Source organism: Girardinichthys multiradiatus, chromosome 7, assembly GCF_021462225.1.
Source record: "Girardinichthys multiradiatus isolate DD_20200921_A chromosome 7, DD_fGirMul_XY1, whole genome shotgun sequence".
NCBI classification, from domain to species: Eukaryota; Metazoa; Chordata; class Actinopteri; order Cyprinodontiformes; family Goodeidae; genus Girardinichthys; species Girardinichthys multiradiatus.
Genome location: NC_061800.1, coordinates 26,017,661 through 26,034,764, shown reverse-complemented (window position 1 = coordinate 26,034,764; position 17,104 = coordinate 26,017,661). Strand labels below are relative to the sequence as shown.

Sequence of the window (17,104 nt, the reverse complement as noted above, 5' to 3'; positions counted from 1 at the left end):
ATGCCTAAATGAGGCTGAAAGGAGTGTTGAGTTGATCAAATGGCTGAACCAGGCCTGAGTTTCAATGTCTTTGTCTAGGCTACAATATGGACAGGATACATGGGCTCAACATGTGGGCACAATTCATACTACATATTTCCCTAAGCTGAATAAAGAAAGGGACCGATCAACCTTAAATAGCTGCACATAGATGCACATTCAGTGTTGGTGGCATGATGGTGCAATTACAAAGTCTAGATTAATAAAGTTTTTATGAACATTAGTCCTCAAAGTAAATAGATAATCGCAAAACATTAGACCATGATAACATTATTACAATATGTTCATACTGTTGCAAGTGTGCACTTCACCTCAGTGTTGGTTTTATTACCTTTCAAATGAATTCCTCTTAGTTAGACAACAGTTTGAGTACTTCAAATCTTAAGTATGTACTTATTAAATATTATTTGTGCCTAACACAAGTTGGCTAAATAGTACAAGCCATTCAGCAAATATTCTTTGGCCTAAATATTCTTTCATATGTTTTCTATGTAATAGCTATGTTTTTACAATTGGAAATTATGATAAAATTGAATAATTGATTTTACCGTATGTTTTCTTGTTGTTTTCTCTTTTTATAACTCAGGTTTATGATTATGCAATTTGCAGAATACAAAATGGAAATATGTGTCTGTGCATGATCACTTGTGTTGCATTATTAAAAAAGAACAAAAACCAAAAGCCCACGTGTGCACACACATACACACACACACACACACACACACAACAATACGTGCTAGTAACAGTCATGCTCTGAGTCTGGAGGAATAAAATCTCATCCAATTTGGAACTGGTGATGCTGTTTGGATGCAAAACACCAAACTGAAGTGTGGCGGAGGAGAGGAGAATCAAAAGGGAAGAGAACAGCATGTAGGTGAGGATATAGATCTTACAGGGAGAAAAAATGGGTGAGATCATGTCAAAATAAATATATATGGAGAGATTCCAACACTGATTAAACAGAATTGTTAAGTGGAGGTTTGAAGTTTTCCTCACCGAGGAATATGATTGTAAACATGGAGAGAAAAATCCCCAATGAGGCACAGCTTAGTTCGAATATGAAACAAGCACAACATTTTCAGATGTGTAAATCTAGCATTTTGGATCTGAAATCTGGAGATGACTGTTGACCACAGAATTAAAAGATTTGAACAAGCTTTTTGTAGTTGTAATTTTGTTTATTCCTTGATGTGTTATAACATATTTTACAGAGAGCTTCTAAAAAAAATATATCTTTTGATCTAATATCATTCAGGAAAAATGTCTGGGGATTTGTGATAATTGATAAAAGCCAGAGCTTAAAGCCGTTGTCGATCCCCTATTTGATGCTGTTCAGTCAGTGGCTGCTCTCATGCCTAGCACATACTTTCTTAATGACTGGCCTGCCCATGTGCTGAATAAACACAAAGCCCCCAGCTTGTACATCTGGAGACCAATGCAGAGCCCAGCCCTATTTGTGGTCAGACAAGTGTGCTATCTTGGTGTAAAGTTATTTATTACATTTATAAAACGGAGAAAGGCTGTGCGCAGGGAGGAGCTTTCTCCTCTGGGGTGAAATAGCAAAACATTACATGCTAAAAGTAGCTCCTCCAGGACTGCTGAAAATGAATGACAGATTTAGGATGCAGGGCTTTCAATTCAGTTCAGATCAGCTGAGCTTTATTTATATAATGTCATCTCAAGGCACTTCACATGACAAACAGGTCTAAAACATATGCAGTTATATGGAATCCAAAATGGCCCAAATTCAGTTCAAATTAATCCGACACAGAAGCACTGTTTGCCCAACATCAGGAAAACATTAGAGATGCCATAATGCTGGTAAAAGATGCTGGTAATAAATGCCTAACTGTTAAGGTCTTTTTGCTTTGGGTTCATTGTAAACATAGGCCCCAGAGAGGAAGTACTGTATATAGTTACTGGGAAAATGTGAAATTCAGTGTTTCCATCTCAACATGGGTGTGTTGACTTGCATCTGCCTACAGCTGAATTTTTGGCAATAAAATAACTTGCAATAATAATGACAATAATAATAATTATAATATAAAATTTTATAACATGGTCTTATAAACTTTTTTTTAAACAACAAGCATGACCAAATCTATAACTGGTGTAGAGAAAACGAATAGATGGTACTTATATTATTGGCTTATATTTCTTGCAGTCTAAGGAATTCTTTATAGTAATATGTGGTAAAATGATATTGTGATGATGATAAATTTCAGATATTTTGTGAAGACCTACTCAAGAAGTACTTTCTATGTTAAAAAATGACAGAGTACATAGAGTTAATAGCAGGAATAGCTCTGCTGATGGCTTCGTCTAAGAGAGAATCAGTAAAATACATACAGTGCCTTGCGAAAGTATTCGGCCCCCTTGAACTTTTCAACCTCTTGCCACATTTCAGGCTTCAAACATAAAGATATAAAATTAAATTTTTTTTGTGAAGAATCAACAACAAGTGGGACACAATCGTGAAGTGGAATGAAATTTACTGGATGTGTCAAACTTAAAAAAAAAAAAAAAAACTGAAAAGTGGGGCGTGCAATATTATTCGGCCCCCTTGCATTAATACTTTGTAGCGCCACCCTTTGCTGCAATTACAGCTGCAAGTCTCTTGGGGTTTGTCTCTATCAGTTTTGCACATCGAGAGACCGAAATTCTAGCTCATTCTTCCTTGCAAAACAACTCAAACTCAGTGAGGTTGGATGGAGAGCGTTTGTGAACAGCAGTCTTCAGCTCTTTCCACAGATTCTCGATTGGATTCAGGTCTGGACTTTGACTTGGCCATTCCAACACCTGGATATGTTTATTTGTGAACCATTCCATTGTAGATTTGGCTTTATGTTTTGGATCATTGTCTTGTTGGAAGATAAATCTCCGTCCCAGTCTCAGGTCTCTTGCAGACTCCAACAGGTTTTCTTCCAGAATGGTCCTGCATTTGGCCCCATCCATCTTCCCATCAATTTTGACCATCTTCCCTGTCCCTGCTGACAAAAAGCAGGCCCAAACCATGATGCTGCCACCACCATGTTTGACAGTGGGGATGGTGTGTTCAGGGTGATGAGCTGTGTTGCTTTTACACCAAACATATCATTTTGCATTGTGGTCAAACAGTTCGATTTTGGTTTCATCTGACCAGAGCACCTTCTTCCACATGTTTGGTGTGTCTCCCAGGTGGCTTGTGGCAAACTTTAAACGAGCCTTTTTATGGATATCTTTGAGAAATGGCTTTCTTCTTGCCACTCTTCCATAAAGGCCAGATTTGTGCAGTGTATGACTAATTGTTGTCCTATGGACAGACTCTCCCACCTCTGCTGTAGATCTCTGCAGTTCATCCAGAGTGATCATGGGCCTCTTGGCTGCATCTCTGATCAGTCTTCTCCTTGTTCAAGATGAAAGTTTAGAGGGACGGCCGGGTCTTGGTAGATTTGCAGTGGTCTGATACTCCTTCCATTTCAATATGATTGCTTTCACAGTGCTCCTTGGGATGTTTAAAGCTTGGGAAATCTTTTTGTATCCAAATTCGGCTTTAAACTTCTCCACAACAGTATCTCGGACCTGCCTGGTGTGTTCCTTGGTCTTCATGATGCTCTCTGCGCTTTGAACAGAACCCTGAGACTACGACAGAGCAGGTGCATTTATATGGAGACTTGATTACACACAGGTGGATTCTATTTATCATCATCAGTCATTTGGGACAACATTGGATCATTCAGAGATCCTCACTGAACCTCTGGAGTGAGTTTGCTGCACTGAAAGTAAAGGGGCCGAATAATATTGCACGCCCCACTTTTCAGTATTTATTTGTGAAAAAAGTTTGACACATCCGATAAATTTCATTCCACTTCACGATTGTGTCCCACTTGTTGTCGATTCTTCACAAAAAATTTGAATTTTATATCTTTATGTTTGAAGCCTGAAATGTGGCAAAAGATTGAAAAGTTCAAGGGGCCCGAATACTTTCGCAAGGCACTGTAAGTCAGGAGTATCATCTATTACACAAAAGAATAAGTGATTAAGATAGATGATGGCCGCAAATGCTTCTTGAGTGGCTTCGTCAAGGAAAGAGACACTGTTAAACACACAATCGGTGGATCAACTATGTTTCAATGAAAGTTAAAACAGAGACAGAATATTAAAGCAAAAGGACGGTTAAACACAAAAACTCCAAGACTTTTTGCTTGACAAATCATCCCACTTAAAGGCTTTCTTCAGTTAGCTTTAGTGTGGATAGTAAATAATTAAAAAAGTAAATGACTCAAAACACATCGTTGATAACCATAAATCCCAAGTAACAGTGGATGACAAAGCCAACCTTGTGTGCTCTTCCTTGGTGGTCTTTCCTCCAGCCTCATTGTGACATTGTTGCGTTTGGGGTCCATGATCCTGACGTACTCGCTGGCCCCTGCCAACTGCACAAGATGCCACTATCAAATGTACTCTCTCGTAATGAAAAATCACACAGAATACAAAAGGCTGGTAAAAACTCTAAATCCCAGAATGCACAGCTTTAACCCACCCTCCTGCACAGCTACCATGAAGGAGTTACAGCTAGATTTGATTTCTAATTCGGCAAATCACACTTTATAATATTTTATCTTGCTCTGATTTGCATTGGTTGTCTGAACACATATAAAGTGTTGCTCTTAATTAGTTTATATATATACAGTACAGACCAAAGGTTTGGACACACCACATTCAAACAGTTTTCTTTATTTTCATGACTATGAATATTGTAGCTTCACACTGAAGGCATCAAAACTATGAATTAACACATGTGGAATTATATACTGAACAAAAAAGTGTGAAACAACTGAAAATATGTCTTATATTCTAGGTTCTTCAAAGTAGCCACCTTTTGCTTTGATTACTGCTCCTCACACTCTTGGCATTCTGTTGATGAGCTTCAAGAGGTAGTCACCTGAAATGGTTTTCACTTCACAGGTGTGCCCTGTCAGGTTTAATAAGTGGGATTTCAAGCCTTATAAATGGGGTTGGGACCATCAGTTGTGTTGTGCAGGAGGTGGATACAGTACACAGCTGATAGTCCTACTGAATAGACTGTTAGAATTTGTATTATGGCAAGAAAAAAGCAGCTAAGTAAAGAAAAACGAGTGGCCATCATTACTTTAAGAAATGAAGGTCCGTCAGTCCGAACAATTGGGAAAACTTTGAAAGTGTCCCCAAGTGCAGTCGCAAAAAACCATCAAGCGCCACAAAGAAACTGGCTCACATGAGGACCGCCCCAGGAAAGGAAGACCAAGAGTCACCTCTGCTGCGGACGATAAGTTGATCCGAGTCACCAGCCTCAGAAATCGCAGGTTGACAGCAACTCAGATTAGAGAACAGGTCAATGCCACACAGAGTTCTAGCAGCAGACACATCTCTAGAACAACTGTTAAGAGGAGATTGTGTGAATCAGGCCTTCATGGTAAAATAGCTGCTAGGAAACCACTGCTGAGGACATGCAACAAGCAGAAGAGACTTGTTTGGACTAAAGAACACAAGGAATGGACATTAGACCAGTGGAAATCTGTGCTTTGGTCTGATGAGTCCAAGTTTGAGATCTTTGGTTCCAACCACCGTGTCTTTGTGGGGCGCAGAAGAGGTGAACGGATGGACTCTACATGCCTGGTTCCCACCGTGAAGCATGGAGGAGGAGGTGTGATGGTGTGGAGGTGCTTTGCTGGTGACACTGTTGGGGATTTATTCAAAATTGAAGGCATACTGAACCAGCATGGCTACCACAGCATCTTGCAGCGGCATGCTATTCCATCCGGTTTGCGTTTAGTTGGACCATCATTTCTTTTTCAACAGGACAATGACCCCAAACACACCTCCAGGCTGTGTAAGGGCTATTTGACCAAGAAGGAGAGTGATGGGGTGCTGCGCCAGATAACCTGGCCTCCACAGTCACCGGACCTGAACCCAATCGAGATGGTTTGGGGTGAGCAGGACCGCAGAGTGAAGGCAAAAGGGCCAACAAGTGCTAAGAATCTCTGGGAACTCCTTCAAGACTGTTGGAAAACCATTTCAGGTGACTACCTCTTGAAGCTCATCAACAGAATGCCAAGAGTGTGTGGAGCAGTAATCAAAGCAAAAGGTGGCTACTTTGAAGAACCTAGAATATAAGACATATTTTCAGTTGTTTCACACTTTTTTGTTCAGTATATAATTTCACATGTGTTAATTCATAGTTTTGATGCCTTAAGTGTGAAGCTACAATATTCAGAGTCATGAAAATAAAGAAAACTCTTTGAATGAGAAGGTGTGTCCAAACCTTTGGTCTGTACTGTATATATATATATATATATATATATATATATATATATACATATATATGCCTTGCGAAAGTATTCGGCCCCCTTGAACTTTTCAACCTCTTGCCACATTTCAGGCTTCAAACATAAAGATATAAAATTCAAATTTTTTGTGAAGAATCAACAACAAGTGGGACACAATCGTGAAGTGGAATGAAATTTATTGGATGTGTCAAACTTTATTAACAAATAAAAAACTGAAAAGTGGGGCGTGCAATATTATTCGGCCCCCTTGCGTTAATACTTTGTAGCGCCACCCTTTGCTGCAATTACAACTGCAAGTCTCTTGGGGTTTGCCTCTATCAGTTTTGCACATCGAGAGACTGAAATTCTTGCTCATTCTTCCTTACAAAACAGCTCGAGCTCAGTAAGGTTGGATGGAGAGCGTTCGTGAACAGCAGTCTTCAGCTCTTTCCACAGATTCTCGATTGGATTCAGGTCTGGACTTTGACTTGGCCATTCCAACACCTGGATATGTTTATTTGTGAACCATTCCATTGTAGATTTGGCTTTATGTTTTGGATCATTGTCTCGTTGGAAGATAAATCTCCGTCCCAGTCTCAGGTCTCTTGCAGACTCCAACAGGTTTTCTTCCAGAATGGTCCTGTATTTGGCCCCATCAATCTTCCCATCAATTTTGACCATCTTCCCTGTCCCTGCTGATGAAAAGCAGGCCCAAACCATGATGCTGCCACCACCTTGTTTGACAGTGGGGATGGTGTGTTCAGGGTGATGAGCTGTGTTGCTTTTACACCAAACATATCGTTTTGCATTGTGGTCAAACAGTTCGATTTTGGTTTCATCTGACCAGAGCACCTTCTTCCACATGTTTGGTGTGTCTCCCAGGTGGTTTGTGGCAAACTTTAAACGAGACTTTTTATGGATATCTTTGAGAAATGGCTTTCTTCTTGCCACTCTTCCATAAAGGCCAGATTTGTGCAGTGTACGACTGATTGTTGTCCTATGGACAGACTCTCCCACCTCTGCTGTAGATCTCTGCAGTTCATCCAGAGTGATCATGGGCCTCTTGGCTGCATCTCTGATCTGTCTTCTCCTTGTTCGAGATGAAAGTTTAGAGGAACGGCCGGGTCTTGGTAGATTTGCAGTGGTCTGATACTCCTTCCATTTCAATATGATTGCTTGCACAGTGCTCCTTGGGATGTTTAAAGCTTGGGAAATCTGTTTGTATCCGACTTGACTAGACTCCGATTTGTGAAAAACGTTTGACACATCCAATATATATATATATATATATATATATATATATATATATATATACACATCTATATATATATAGATGTATACATATCAGGTGTTCTTGTGTGATTATTGAGATTTATTAGACTCCGATCGAGGGTAAAAAAAACCATGCTGAGTTACTCCCTCGGCCCGCTTTGTGTTTTTCTGATAAAATTATATGCACAGGGAAAGACCGCTCAAGTACATTGTTGAGGAATGGTTCTACTTTGCATGGTCTAATCTGATCGATGGTGAGCATGTCCCTCGGGCCCTGCTGAGATCTGAGAAGCCACCAGGCTCATACATTTGAAAGGCATCTGTTTATTTTCAACATGCAAATGCAGCCCACCTCAAAGGCCATAAGCTCCGGAGAACACACAATGTGAATGTGCTGGAGTGCCAGCAGGGGTGGGGTGGTGGTGGAGGGGGCTGAGGCCCCACTTGTGTCAGGTTCAGGTTCCCCCCCACCCCCCCCCGTAAACCCCCGACGGCCACACACTAACAGGCTTGTCTGAAAAGAAAGGCAGTTGCGACAGAGAGGCTTTCCTCACACCAAAACCATGTTTACCCATTCAGCAGCTTTATTTACAAGGGCTTAATGGAGCACATTTACACAAGGTGTGCAGGCGACTGAGAAGCTCCATGTGCTAGATGAGGGCAACCCTTAAGAGAGCCAGAGGAAAAAATGCCAGATCTCCTCCCCCTGCCCTCCTCTCTCCAGCCCCTTTTGGCACCCTCTCTTGTCCTCCACTGAGAGGCTCCAAGAATTGGGGGGCTGGGGCTGGGAAGGTTAATGTGCCCACTTTGATCTTCGTCAAGGCACACTGAGTAAGAATTAATTTACATTTCAGATGAAAAGGTTGACAGTATAAAAAGGCATCTTGTTTCTGGTATGTGAGAGCTGTGTAATAGGCCAGGAATTTGAGAGAGGAAGTCATGAGGAAACAGAAGGGATAAGCCCCTCTCTTGCCTTTACTGGGAATGAGATGAAAGGAAAGACGGATCTCAGTATGCGCGGTTCTTCAGAAACATGGGGACCAAATGCTGCCCAAACTTTCAAATGCGGTTCTCCATGCATTATTAATTAATAATTACTATTTCGTGGGCCACTCGTGGAGATCAAACAGGTGTTTCACAAAGATGCAAGGTTTGTAGACCTTAATCCACATTCTTTTTGAAAATTTTCTCCCACACAGAGTCACATTGGACAATCCAGATGTTTGCACATCACTGCATGATGCACAGAAACATTTAATACCTGACTGTATGTGGATTGCAGCTTCTTCCCGCTCCTTCTTTATTTGCTTGAGGTTCTGCCGTGCAACGTAGCCCCTCCAGGCTAGATGAAAAGGGAGGAACAGTGTATGTGAGAGAGATCGCCTGACCTACCTCTGTGAAACAAAATAGACTGCATATACTACCACAAGATCCCACTTCAAAACACTGCTAAACCAGGTGGCCATAGAACGGCTTCCTTTGAACTCTATGAGGTCTTATTGTTTGCTCTGAAGCATTGCTCTTAACCCATGTGGGTCAACCTGTGGTTATCAAACCATCTCTTTCATGAAGATTTACAAACACAAATCACAAAGAATCCAATAATCGGCTTCACGTTTAAACTGCAACTGTTTCATCATTACAGAGTAAAAGAAAACACAGGAACTCATTTGCGAGTTTTACGTTTGAATATTTTTTAAACAGAACTCCACCTGACTGGATGATAATGGCTCCACGGTTTCTCTTGTCCTTTACTTTCTGGTATCGGCGGGCCCCGAGCCAGCCTTTAACGTAAGCTTGCATCACCACCACCCGAGCAATCACCTCCCGCAGCAGCAGGTTCAGCTGCTCCACATGGTAATACTTCAGAAATACCTTCAGAAACACATTTAGTTTACCTATGCTCTCTTTCTTCAGATTTATAATAATAAAACATCTTTCACACATTACCCAGTTATTAAACTTTAAATGTTATTAATCATGCTACCTTTGTCTTCCCCAGCACTGTGCCCTGTAGTTTGGCCCGTTCCAATATAGCAGCCGCATTTTCTTTGCTTGTTTCAGGTATCTGGTGAGCTCGAAATGCAAGATAATAATATCTGTGAGAAAAACAAACATAAGAGAAATTACAGAAGTGGAAATCATTCAGTGATGGCAATTTACAGATGAACTGAGACTGCCAACAAAATATTTTTTAATAACAAAATAAAAACTTTCTTAACTACACCATTGCCACAATTAATGGAACCCCAATTATTGGATGTGTAAAAGCCTATTTACTACAGTTCTCCAACAATGAGCTTAGGAGATTTTGTTTAACCTCCCTTCCCATCCTCTTTACTTTGCCTGGGGGACAGGTGAACCTGGGTCCTCATCCAGACTTGGTTATCACAGTTCCAGTGGTTTTAAATTTTTACAATTCATGATTCAATTGTTAAACCAAGTAGCTATTTTCCTGTAGTGATATCCTACTTTATGAAGATCTGCACACATCTGCTTTACTTCAAAGACACCGTCTCTTGTCTTTTCCATTTTGAAGAGAGACCAGGAGACACTGACCTTGGTGTCATGGCATATTTATTCCACAGGGAAACAAAATGGTGGATTTCTAATTAAACGTTTGTCAGTGTATTTAGAAAAGTGAAGTAAAAATATTTTTTTTAGTTAGAATTATTTTATAGAAGCTATGAGGGGTGCAAATAATTCTGGTACCAGTCATTTTATAAATAAAGTCAAATAAAACATTTCGTAATATGGGAACATCCCATGCAATAAGTGTACTCATTTTACAGGGTTTGTCTTTCACTTTTTTCCCATGGTGGATTATGAGACTACAATAAAATGTATTTTGAGGCTTTTCACTCATCATTATCAGTGTTACCATTAACTGTAAGAAAGTGCTATAGTTTAGTACCTGAAAGAAATAATAATATAAGTGACAGCAAATAAACAAATGCTGTTAAAATTTTTGAAAGCTCTAATAAACAAGTTAGTCTTTTTATAAACAGTAACATCATTAAAGATAAGAAGAATGCAATAAAAAATAGTTGTTTGGAAGAAGTACATTAGCTCATATATTGCTGTATAAAAGAATAATGTCTAACTAATTTTGGAAAAATCTCTTTAATTAGGCCACTACTGGCAGAGTAGTGGCCTAGTGGTTAGAGAGCATGATATTTGCGTTTGAATAGCATGTTCTTTTGTCCTTCCGATTTAGCAGTTTCCTATAAATTTGTGCCTCTTGTCACATCACATTTAAACTTCAAGGAAACATGAAGTCAAATATTAATAATGAAACGTTCCTTAATACTCAACTTAAAAGAAAAGTAAAACATAAGATAAAAATGCCTCAGGTACATTTATTTCATAGGAATTGTCAGTGGTGTTGGTAAGTGTAGCAACAGTAATTTTGTTCAAATAAACTATTTCCTAATGTAACATTTTAACACATCTTTCCCAGGGGTGCCAATAAGTTAGTACCTGTTAAAGTTAAAAAAGGAAATATAAAAACATACATTTTTGAAAGCTTTTATGAAGTTGGTGTGTTCCTAAAAGCAAAACAAATACAACAAAATAAAAAAAACAATGGATATAAACAATGCAAACAGAAGAAAAGTTATTCCTGACTCCCTCTTTAATTTAGTTCCTGTGAATGCTAAATATTTGATAACCATGAAGTCCTACAGAAATTAGTCCCGCGTGTCACGTAGCTAAGTTTAAACACGTTTCTGCTTTTAAAGCAAATCGAGATTTTCAAATTAGTTTGAAAATCAGCTGCTCTGAAAACTCATCTCAGAAATAAGATGAGTCCATATCAGAGGCCATTGAAGATGCAGTCATCTCAGACCTGTCACCATGCAGGCGGCCCGCTGCTCTTTATTGCTCACAGTGTCTGAATCCAGGGTTTTTTGTTGGAGCTTACAGAATAGCAGCCCAGAACATGGTGGCTCTGAGTATTTGCATGGGGACATCAAGGCTCCAGAGCCCATAGTTCATCTCCAGCACTCCGGAGATGGTCAAGAAAAGAACAACAAGAAGAAAAAAGTTCTTTGAACTCCCCTCCCCGCCTCAGTCTAAAGCCTTTCATACTAATTCCTGTTGATACCTGTTATTTCTTTGATGGTAAATACAAAGCACTGCAACATCAGACGAGCCTTTGATATGAGAGCACAAATTTAAATCAGTTTTTCAGTAAATGTGCAGTTTAGCCATTCGGGTCTGTCTGTACAACCCCGACCGGGCTCAGGTGGGATGATGCGGACTGAAACTCGAGGTTAAAACTGAAGCAGCACAGTCTTCAGTTGGCAGAATCACACGTACAAAGACAACAAAAAAAATGTTTTCATGTCAAGTCCTGCATGATCCTCTAGAAATCACTCTGATATAAGGAGCAAAAGTAGGACATGCAATGCATCATAAGCTCGCTCAAAGTTTCAGCTCACCAAAATTAAACAAACACTTTAAAGCTTCCTTTCAGCAGTGAGACTAACCAGTCATCTCAAAGTTTTTTCCTACTGGCCAAAAGCCCAAGTTAATTAAATTTCAGACCATTTAAAAGCCTCTACATTAGAAGTGGATGCATATTTTCAAAGCAACATTGATCAAGCATGAGGGGTTTTCTCACAGATCCGTCTAAAAATTTTTTGGTTTTTTGTTTTTTTTCCTTCAAATGACTCAGGATGTTCAAGTTTGCACTTTTGAATGTTTGGACGAGCCATGTTGAAAGCATTGTGTGGTGCTTAGTGAGAGTTATCAGATCATGTTCCACATTTTTGGAAGAAAAGCACCCTTATGTAAAGTTCCTCTAATGATGGAGCTTGTTTTAATTGTGTTCTGACATAATACCAGTGGGAAAAGGGAGGCTAGGTTTGAGCTTTTCCAGGTCATTTGGTGCAAGAACAAACTCCCATTATGAATAGTAAAAGAAAACCCATTAAAATGCATCTCCCCTTATAATTATAATTCCACCCTGTTTGAATTTTATATATATTTCACAGACTACAGTATCCACCCAGTTAAAGTACTCCTAAGATTAGGTTCTGCTCTATCACTAATGACTACCAATTACTCAGCCTCTTGCTCGGCTCAACTTGAACTTCTACCTAATTAAAGAGCTCGTGTTTCTGTGATACAGAGCAGCGCTAACTTGTTCCGCATCCCCTCTGGAGGAGACACTCAGCGATGCAGAGTGTAAAAGACAACCTCATCTCGTTACCACTACAACCTGTTGACAAACTCCTCGAACTGGATGCGGTGGGAGTAGCCTTGCCGGCGGATGTTGACGGTCTCCAGGATCCCAGTGTAGCGCAGTTGCACCATCACCCTCTCCTTGCAAAAGTGCAGCGCCTGCCTGTCGTCGTTGGGTCTGATGCAGCGCACAAAGTGTGGCTGGCCCACCACCATCTTAGAGAGCAGGTCCATCAGAGAGTACTGCGGAGTAGGACAAAAAAACGAGAAGAGGCACAGCAAGAACAATGTAAAAACTTTGATTTTATGGATGCATATCAAAAAGTGGAAAAACTATTAAATTTTTCCCAGACAGCCTGATGTAGAGGTAACAGTACCTGGCAAATTTATTCAGTCCCAAAATTACTGAGCTGTTTTAAAGTCTCATAGAATAGACTCAAATATTTGAATCATCATACTTTTTTTTTTTGTTGCATTATTAAACTTTTTTTAAACTATCCTAATACTGGGGTTTCATAATATTACAAATGTGTATGAATGCAAAGTGTATAAAACATTTACAACTAAGTACTTATAAGATACTACCAATTAAAAATATGAAGACTTCTGAAATATGTCAATGCATCAGCAGAATCCTTTAGGCTGTCTTGTCATATTTTAAAAATAAATTCCCAGTAACACAGCAATTGAGTCCAAAACGTGAAATGACAGGAGGAGCTAGCTGATGAAAAATGTGGTGGACAGGTTTACTAATCTGGGGACTCTATTCTCACACTGACTGCTTTCATTGAAACTTGTGATTTTCCTTTTTCTCTTTGTGTTCAGAAATGTTTATGTACCAAAAGAAATTGAGGAGTTTCATTTGATGATTTTTGTGCTCAAAAACCAAATGATAGATTTTATGTTTGCTTTAAATGTAATATTGGAATTGGCTTGGATGCTTTTAAGGCACTTTTAGGATACATTGAAACCTGAGCGGGCGGGATGGTGGAACAGTGGTTTGCACTGTCACCTCACAGCAAGAAGGCCCTGGTTAAAATCTCTTTTTCTATCAATATTTGATCCATGCATTGCGCTTAAACCTTACAGGGTCGTGGTGCCTTTCTCCAGCAGTCACTAGGTACTTGGAAAGGTACACCTTTAGGTACTTAAGGGCAATTTAGAGAGACCAATCAACTTAACATGATTATTTTTGAGTTGTGGGAGCAAGCTGGAATACCTGGAGAGAACCCTCACATGCTTGGGGAGAACATGCAAACTCCATGCAGCAAGAGCCTGTTTAGGATATGAACACAGGACCTTTTTCCATCAAAGCAACAGCGCTAGCAGCTGCACCACCATGCAGACCACCATATGTAAAGCTTTCCTGAGTGTTATGTTGATATTGTGTTGCTGTGTGCAGTCAAATGGGTTCTTGGTTAGACTCAGTAGCAAATGACAATTTCCCTACAGCTAATGTCACACTGTTTCCTTTGTTGCCATGCATGTTGGTGCTTCGGAAGACATGTTTTACATGGGTCTAAGGATGACGAAATTAATCATATATTTTAAAAAATCAAGTCCTGTACCATTGATGAAGTATGTGTAATTTATTGTTGGTATCCCAGCCATGGGTTATAGGCTGGTATGAACCTCTGCACCTTATAACACCCTTCACAGCTAAGAAGTGTAGCTGCAACGCTAGTCCCTTTGTTAATGCTCCCGGCCGGGGGTCTTTCTGCACGGAGTTTCATGTTCTCCCCGTGTTCTCTCCGGGTACTCCGGCTTCCTCCCACAGTCCAAAAACATGACTGTTAGCTAAATTGGTTTCTCTAAATTGCCCTTAGCCGTGAATGAGTGTGTGCTTGGTTGTTTGTCCTGTGTGTGTCTGTGTTGCCCTGCGATGGACTGGCGTCCTGTCCAGGGTGTACCCAGCCTCTCGTCGGTAGACTGCTGGAGATAGGCACCAGCTCGACCCACTATGGAAGAAGCGGTAGAAAATAACTGACTGGCTAAAATATTAATATTAAATATTAAATAATATATTCATACTAATAATAACAATATTATGAATGCTCCAAAAGTGACCTTGGTGAGGTCTTGGAACCAAGACATGGTATAAAAGTCTTACTTTCTGTATATTCTCTATGGATGCCCCAAGCTCAGTTAATCAGAAAATAAGTTAGACTCCTATCAGTTGCATTTGGGACCTATGTGCATTAAAAGTGGCATCTCAAAGTTGACCCTCTTATGTCCAAAAAAGTTGTGGAAGCCTGGGTTAGCTGGAGATTACATAACGAATGCTACAGTATAAGATCCATAACCAGGTTATGTTGGTGCATTATTTACTTACTGCTAATCTTTAATCACCATAGAAAAGTTGTATAAGAAGGCGGCATGCAGGACATGCCTGCAGTGCAATTCAACAGTACATTTGGGTTTGTCCTGCACTTAATCAAGCATATTAATTCACCACTGGGTTATTATTATTATTATTCGCCACTATTGGCCAACTGGAATTCAAGGTGAGTGTGTCCTACTCTAATGGTGCATTCAATTTGGTTCAAAGTCAGAATTTTGATATGTTAAATAAATTGCTTTTGAGCAAAGCACATTTAAGATGCAAGTTGCAAAGCCAATGGACCTTGCTAATTGCTGTGATGCTAACTAATATTAGCAATACAAACTGATAACAGGTATTTCTCTCCATTTTATGTGTTGAAACACTAAATGAAAATGTTCATAAACAGAAAACAGAAGCTGTGTGTCCATGTGTCAAACTGGTCCAATTAGATACAAACTGTCTAGATATAAATTACTGAGTGTAAATTAATGGTTTATAACTTCCATTATATATTATGTGCTAAACTCCAGGCAGCATTGAGAACCTAGACTTTCCAATTTAAAATTTCAAGTTCAGGGCAATCTTTGAAGGGGAATCTCCTGACTTGAAACACAGTCATTTCCAATTCCAAGGGCAAATTGAACACACCACAAATATGAGGCTTTGTTTCCTAATGGATTGAGGAGTGATCAGATTTAACTTGGTATGCAGTTGGTCAGTTCAGAATGTTTATCATACAGTTGGTAACCAATATGATTGTAATGATTTGCAACAATGCATGCACATTTATCTTTGGATTGGAAGTTAGCAAATGTAATCTGAGGAGAGGCCTTCATTGTTATGATCCTATAAGACATACGTAAAAACAGAAGTTGGAATGAGACCATGAAGTAAACCTTTTATTCTGGATATTTTCCACTTTATTTTGAAATGGCATTGGCTTTATGACTGTAAAGGGGATATATCATGCTTTTAAATGCTTCCTTTTCACTCTGACATCATTCAGTTGGTGTCTATATAAAGTGGAACTGCAATGTTTTGGTCTGAACTCCTTGTTATTGTAGCTCCACAGACCCCTCTTTTACCCCTGTTCTGAGGTGCGTCTAAGAGCAACTCGTTTTTGGTCTCTTTAAATGCTATTGAGGCACTTCACACTCCGCCCTCAGGTCAAAGAGTGTTCCACTCCCCCTATTCGGCCATTTTTTTTTATTTGATAGCAGAGATTCAATTATCAAGCGGCGCAGAAATTTTTTGTTCCCACACTGAATAAAAGATGACAACATTGGAAGACTTGTCGATCCAGCCTTCCATTTTCGAGACAGAGTTTGACCCAGAGTGAGAGGAAAATAAACACGATGAACCTGCAGAACCGTGCCTTCAAATGAATCCATCACAATGGCATGTTATCACTGTATTTAAACCATCTCCATTCATACCAAGTAACTACATTAAGGAGCATAGCTTACATGGGTTACAGCTGAACATTTAGACTTTTCCACTTGCAGATTCGGCATACTTGAGCTTGGACAACAGAAATTACAGCAAGGAATAAAAATGGTAGATTCCCAAGATTGGTGAGCCAGAAGTCCATGACCTTGTTAACTATTCCACAGCAAATACTGTGACGTAACAGTTCAAAAAATGCAATAAGGAACAGAGAAAACTAAACGGATTGAAAAATATGATCCAAACAGAATATAAAGATATCTAGGCAGGACCTGGAGAGACTAAATTCAACTTTTCTGCACTCCTACAGACTCCAAGTACACAACAAAATCTATTCAAGGGCTGAAAAAGTGGATTTTGCATATGTCTCCTTTACACTTTCACTGTTAAACCAGAACTTATTTCAGTCCTGAGTTGTACATTATAATGTTAATTTTATTCAGCTAATTGTTGAGTAAATATCATAGATAGTGCTAAATCATCATCCATGATTATATGTTTAAATAATCTTCTTTTAATGGACTGAGTAGCAGAGTGTTTTATAGATTCT

At 39.5% G+C, this 17,104-nt stretch overlaps 1 protein-coding gene across 1 annotated transcript in view; it reads right to left on the bottom strand.

Annotated features, from left to right (window-relative positions):
- myo3b (myosin IIIB) overlaps positions 1-17,104 on the bottom strand; it is a 110,578-nt gene that overhangs the window by 32,648 nt on the left and 60,826 nt on the right. Inside the window, exons 26-30 of the mRNA XM_047370294.1 lie at positions 12,823-13,028; positions 9,586-9,697; positions 9,311-9,473; positions 8,860-8,940; positions 4,358-4,454 (exon numbers count right to left, since the gene is read on the bottom strand). Coding sequence (XP_047226250.1) covers positions 4,358-4,454; positions 8,860-8,940; positions 9,311-9,473; positions 9,586-9,697; positions 12,823-13,028 — 659 coding nt within the window. The remainder of the gene's footprint in view (positions 1-4,357; positions 4,455-8,859; positions 8,941-9,310; positions 9,474-9,585; positions 9,698-12,822; positions 13,029-17,104) is intronic.